Source organism: Catharus ustulatus, chromosome 29 (assembly GCF_009819885.2).
Source record: "Catharus ustulatus isolate bCatUst1 chromosome 29, bCatUst1.pri.v2, whole genome shotgun sequence".
Taxonomy (NCBI): Eukaryota; Metazoa; Chordata; class Aves; order Passeriformes; family Turdidae; genus Catharus; species Catharus ustulatus.
In genome coordinates, this window is record NC_046249.1 from 3,167,742 (window position 1) to 3,173,734 (window position 5,993).

The window sequence follows — 5,993 nt, forward strand, 5'->3', positions numbered from 1 at the left end:
GGGAGAAAAGGGCAGGGTAAAGCAATCAACTCCTCTTTAGCACAAAAAAAAAAAAGGGCAGGAGCAGCTGAGATCATCAAAAACTCTCACCCTCTCACCCTGCAATGTCCTGCAGGACACATTCAGTGTCAGCCTCTCCCAAGACAAATCCTCCTCAATGAGCTGCCACATTTCTGGGCTTTAACCAGCAACAAGACCTCATTTTCCATGAAAATCACACATCAATCTGCTAGGAGCAGAGTGTGCCCACCTCCAACACCAGGGTGGTTTGTTCTGTGCTCTCAACTGGGCTGTGCACCAGGGCAAATAATTTTGCTGGTAATATTGTTTCCCACAAAAAGTACCAAAGAGATTTGTTTTTTTTCCACATTTCAGTGTTTTATTCTGGCTTGATGGACTTGGTTCATGTAAAAACGAGCAACACCACTGCTCTGAGCTCTTCATCTCCCCCACTCCAGTGTCCGTCCTTCTGTCTTCTCTGTCGTGTCTCAGTGCTGAAATGGAATGGAGACAAGAGAATTGGAAGGTGGGTAAGATACAGCAATGGAATAGGGTTACTGCAGCACTTAGAGCTCAGGGATACAGAAAAAGGACACAGACAAAACGCTCAGAAAGGAATGTTACCTGCTGGCAAACTTGCTCCAGCATCCCTGGACCGCAGCTCTGGTCGCTCAGGATCCGCTGGCCCTCCGAGGCGCGTGCCGGGTTCCTTCAGCCTGCTAAAGCAGAGAGGCATTAACAGGAGCCCTGGGCAGAGGCTGCTCTCTTCCCCCAACCTCCCCACACAGCTCACAGCGCACGAGGGTCTCACAAGCCATCGCTGAACCCATCACACCACAAAGCATAGTCTGGGAAAACTGTTGCGGGCCGGCTGCTGCCCGTGCTCAGCCAGCCCATGGTTTGGATCCCCTAAGCAGAGAGTTAACACTTGGACATGGCTGCTTAGGAAGTGTGGGCCATGGGAAAAAGTTAATGGCAACAAGTAGGATGGCAAAGAAAGCTACAATTAAAGTGAGCAACTTAATGAAGTCTAGGAAGAGTCTCAATAGATGAACACATATCGAGTCAGGGAGTTCGTTCCAATCTTGCTTCTGTACCTACAGCAAGACACGGCTGCATGCCCAACTCTGATCTGTGGAACTCAAGGTGTGCCACAAGCCAAAGGTTGCATACGGCATGGGTTAACGTTTTTCCAGCAGCTGACCAAAATTGTCAAAAAGGAATATTTCACAGGTACATTAGACTTTCAAATGAGCTCTCAACAAGAGGAAGGATGCGGACATGAGCAAAAGGAGTTACCTCGAATTACAGGACTATTTCCACATATGAACTAGCCAAGAGAGCAGCTCTCGTCTCAGAGGTTTCTGTTGGAGGCACAACACTTCTTTTCTCCAAGGACACTGCAGTTTCCATTTGCTAGCAAAGAATTCTTAGAACTTGTAAGCAATGACACAGCTAAGCTAAGCCCGGCATTCCCCTACATCGCACACGCGCTCGGCACGCAGGGAACAGCCCAGGGACTGCAGCACTTGGCTCTTCTCTACAGCTTCCCAGTGTAGGCTACAGCAGCTTTGGAGGAAACATCCATTATCCTTCCTAACACTCCAACTGCACTTGGCTCCTAGCAGGCCCTCAGGTTTGTACTTCCAGCCTCTACAGACAAGTTTTGACTATTTTATGTGAAATTCGTTGGCCAATTCAGATGTCAAGACCGATTTTAGGATTTAAATTCCAGCGCCCGGGCAATCGTCCGGCTGGCTCTGCCACTGTCCCTAATCTCCTCTCGCTCCCAACACTGTTCTTCATCTCCAAGGGTTGTGTTGTGCAATGAAATGTAAATGTCAGGAGCAGAGTTCATTTCAGACGGTCTTTTAATAGGCTTCGTAAAGCCAAAGAAAAACTGTATACAGGAATCCTTTACCACTTCAAATACAACAGCAATGGAATATGCATATTTCTTCCAGTAAAAAAGGACAATATAAATAAACATTTTCAAGAACCTCTTTATGGTAAGTTTGCAAGTCTAGTTCTGGGTCATTTACATCATTACAACAGTAAAAATACCGTTATGCGGGTTGAACATACAAGCACGTTTCTCTTTAGATATATCAAGGTGGTTTGCCTTCCAACGGAACCCAGGCTGCATTCCTACCTTGCTACACTAAAGGAATGTTACAAAAGACGAAGGTAATGCACTTGGAGGAAAAAAAAAAAGAAAAAAAGAAAAAAAAAGTCCACAGCTTGTTCAGCTTCCAGTGAACATCGGTACAAGGTCCTTTCTAGCTCAAAAGAAACTGAATTGGGGCCCCATCTTTAAAAAAAAAAAACGGAAACGAACACCTTGGCTCATTCATGGAGGATAAAATAAAATCTGAAGTGCTTTCAAAAAAGATTAAAACCACTTGAAAGCAGAGCTTTCTCCAAGACAGTCTAATCAGACAGTCTCGTCTCAGAAGCTGCCAGGCTGTGTATGACAAGATCAGAACTGATAATACTACAAAAGTGAAAATACAAGTAGATGTACTACACAATAACCATTTCAGCGAAGCTCCAAAAATCTTTATAAATACAGCCATTGGAAGGACGATCTTGAGTCAGGAAGGATTTTTACTCGTTGTGTGTAGCTGAGGACAAGAAGCAGGCACAATTGTAAAGGCACTGAAGCAAAGACAAGTTCCAGCATTTTACTCCCTTTGCATTATTCCGAGGCTACGGCTACTTGGCTACTGAGATCCCCCACCCGCGGGTCAGTGCGTTAGGGCAGCCAGAGTTTGGGCTCCAGGAACACCTTTTTTTTTTTTTTTTAACGCTTGCTTTGCCTGAGATCCGAGCAACTCCTGCACATGCATTAAATTAGACTCTCCCGGCACCACCACGTCCACAGCCTGAGCCTGCCCCAGCTCCAGGCTCAGGCTCAGCAGGTTCAGAGTTCCTACAGCACACGGACTCAGCGCTCCCGGTCGAAGCGGGACTTACCGTAACTGTCGTAGCTGTCTCTGTAGGAGCCTCCTGAGTTCCTGTCTCCATAGCCACCTTGACTCCTGCGGGACAAACAGCACCTGTTTTACAGCTGCTCAACTCCTTCTCTGCTGGTCTGAGCGCCATCACAGCTTCCCCACCACCCCTGGTGCTGGCAGAGCCCTTACCTGCTATTATAGTAGTCTCTGGAGCCATTATAACCTCCACTTCTGGAATCAAATCTGCTGCCACCGTAGCCTCTGTCTCCACCTCCTTGGAAAAACACAGAAATGAGATTTTTTAACCAATCTGACTATTAACACACACCACCCCCCACCAAATCCAGACACGATGACTGACCCCACACACTCACCTCTGGAGAAGCCACGGCCCCGGCCTCGGCCCCCGCGGAAGAAGCCCCGGCCCCCCGAGGATCCCCCTCTGTAGCCACGGGATCTGTTCTCGGAGGATTTCCCAGCCTGGTCGACTCGGATCTGACGCCCATCTACAGACTAAAGCACATCCACAATTAGCCAAATTGAAGTATTTAATTAGCAAAGCACATGCAGAACGAGTTGCGCACCTCAGCAATCGGCTGAGCAGTTTCAGGACTTACTGCTCTTCACAAAATAAACGTGTACTTCATGCAAAAATTAAGCAAAGTAGGCAAAGAAACTGATATATTAATTGTATTTACAGGAATGTCTATAAAGGTACTACCACAGTCATCCAGATTGCATAGTGGAACTTTATCAACTTATATTCCTAGAATTTATACATGCATTTTTACATATAAATTCACATAGCCAATTTTTTTTATATCTGTATCATTTCATGTAGACACTGGTATTCATCTGTTTTTCCACACAGCCTGAACAACAGCATATCTGATTCTTTTCCTCCATTATTTGAAATAAAGAACCAACTCCAGAGCCTGCTCACCTTTCCATTCATGGCCATCATTGCGTCTTTTGCATCATCGATATTTTCAAAAGTAACAAAGCCAAAACCTCTGGATCTCTGAGTCTCTCTGTCTTTCACCACCACGACTGTGAAAAGGAGAGGCAGGAAATAACCCGTCAGCACCAGGGAAATTTTTAAGACTAAGTGAAACTATCCCATCTTGGTTCTGCAGTCTCACCTTCAGAAATCTGTCCGTATTTAGAGAAGACTTGCTCCAATGACTGCTCATTGGTGTCGAAACTGAGCCCGCCGACAAACAGCTTCCCCTCATCTGATGCCATTCTGACCTGCCAAACCAACAGAACCCAGTCAGCGACTCAAAATACCCACATAATCCCCACGAGCTCTGCAACATTAAATCCTTTTACCACCACCTATCACAACACCGATGCGATCGCACACTCCTGCACGCCTTATGCTCTTGAGCCCAAGCTTTAAGTGGTCCTGCAGCCTTAGGAGGGGTCTCCCTCAGGGCGGCCGGGAGCGAGGACCCACCTGGGGCTCCGTGAGGCTCATGGCCAAGGGCAGGGGAGCAGCATCGCGGCCGGACCCCGGGCAGAACCCGCGGGCAGAACCCGTGGCCGGGCCGGTCCCGCCAGCCCCCGCTGGGACCCCCGGTCCCGGCCCCCGACCCTCCGGGCCCAGTGCGCATGCGCGCCCCGCCGCGCCCCCTACCGGCCTCCCCTCGTCAGCGCCGCCCCCTCCCTCCCGCCCGCCGCCATTTTGCACGGCCGAGGCCCGTCGCCATTTTGTTTCCGCGCGCGCGTTTCCCCCCGCCGCGGCCCCTACCCCCACACGGCCCAGCTGGGCCCGCTCCGCCGCATCCCCCGTGCCCGCTGAGGGCACCGATCGGCAGGTCGGGAGCCGCGGGCCAGCCTCCCGCAGGACCCGGCCCTCCGCCCCCTGGGCACGGCTCCGCTCGCCAAGGCCCACCCGGCCCGGTGCGGTCGCGGGCGCCCCGCGCGACTGCGCTCACCGATGCCCGAAAGGTGCGAGATCCACAGAACACTTCAAAGCCTCAGCGAAATGTACGGCGAGCCTGGCGGGGCGGCGCCTTATAAACGCCCGCGCCTCATCCCGCCTATCTCATGAATATGCAGATGAACCCCGCTACAAGGCGGGGCGACACGTCACCAAAGCGCTGCCGCCGCTGCGCCTCTCGATTGGGCGGGATCTCATTAATATTAATGAGCCGTGGCGGGGGCCGACGGTAGGGGCGCGTAAACAAAACAGCAGCGTGGCCCCGCCCCCTCCACCCACGTGGGGGCGGGGCGCGGCTGACGGCGCCCATTGGCTGCGCGCGCGGAGGCGGGCGGGAGTGCCCCTGTGAGAGGGAAGGAAGTGGAGGCCGCTGATTGGTTGGGAGGCGCGGTCGCCACGCCCCCCCGGTGAAGGGGGCGTGCCCACGCTGGCCCAGTTTCGCGCCCTTCTCGCACTGCGGCGGCGGCCGTAGACAAAGGGGCGCCTCAGGGGCCGCCGCCATCTTGGCCGCCGAGCGCTGCCGCCGGCCGGGCCCCGGCGGCTCCTCCCGCTGGGGCCCGTCCGGTCACCGCCCCGAACTGGCCCTCAGGGCGGCCGCGCTGCTCCCTGCCCCGTGGGGAACGATCCCTTCAGCCGCCTCCTTGCAGTGTTGTGCTACGCGCACTTGGGAGGTGATGGTGAGAAGTTGTGAAAGCAGCAAAGTTTACTTCCAGAATAAAAGGTCTTTGCTCAACTCGTTTTCTCAAAGATTGAAATCTTTAAAGTCCCGTCCTGTGGTTTGACGAAAGTGAGAATGCCTTCAGTAAAAACTTCCGTATATAAAGAGGAAGTTGGCAAAGCCAAAAACTTGTCTCTTGGAGAGGCTACACAGCTTTGAAAGGCCTAAAAATAAAATTCTTCTCTGTTTCATACAATAACTACAATCTCACGTAGAAAAGTGTTTGGAAACATTGGAGAGGAGGAGACTCGTGAAGAAATGGATTGGAGAGGAGGAGATGCATGGGAGGGAATAGTAGTGAGAATAAATGGGAAGGAAAGATGGCAAGGACGGGGCTGTGGTGTCACTCTGTGTGTCCTGTGAGGACAGGAGT

At 51.6% G+C, this 5,993-nt stretch overlaps 1 protein-coding gene across 3 annotated transcripts; it reads right to left on the minus strand.

The window, feature by feature from the left end:
• Nucleotides 1-352: 352 nt before the first annotated feature.
• On the minus strand, nt 353-5,147 carry LOC117008460 (cold inducible RNA binding protein). 3 transcript variants are annotated; one of them, XR_004420314.2, is made up of 8 exons: nt 4,898-5,000; nt 4,100-4,208; nt 3,901-4,007; nt 3,332-3,470; nt 3,147-3,231; nt 2,977-3,041; nt 625-716; nt 353-494 (listed from the first exon to the last, which is right to left on the minus strand). XR_004420314.2 is itself a non-coding variant. In XM_033082338.2 (7 exons), exons 2-7 carry the CDS (start codon nt 4,200-4,202, stop codon nt 2,608-2,610), a joined length of 516 nt encoding a protein of 171 aa, XP_032938229.1. In that variant the 5' UTR covers nt 4,203-4,208; nt 4,898-5,000; the 3' UTR covers nt 1,854-2,607. The 3 variants fall into 3 exon arrangements, 2 of the variants coding, with proteins under 2 accessions (XP_032938229.1, XP_032938228.1); XM_033082338.2 differs by lacking the exons at nt 353-494; nt 625-716 and adding an exon at nt 1,854-2,624; XM_033082337.1 differs by lacking the exons at nt 353-494; nt 625-716 and having other exon boundaries at nt 1,854-3,041; nt 4,898-5,147.
• Between the last annotated feature and the right edge of the window lie 846 nt (nt 5,148-5,993).

Bases quoted from the DNA above. Each gene is read 5' to 3' on its own strand.
- LOC117008460 (XM_033082337.1), bottom strand. From the start codon at position 4,202: ATGGCATCAGATGAGGGGAAGCTGTTTGTCGGCGGGCTCAGTTTCGAC. The intron at 4,008-4,099 runs GTGAGACTGCAG...TCCTTTTCACAG, and splicing joins ATACGGACAGATTTCTGAAG to TCGTGGTGGTGAAAGACAGA. The intron at 3,042-3,146 runs GTAAGGGCTCTG...TTTGTCCCGCAG, and splicing joins AGAGACTACTATAATAGCAG to GAGTCAAGGTGGCTATGGAG.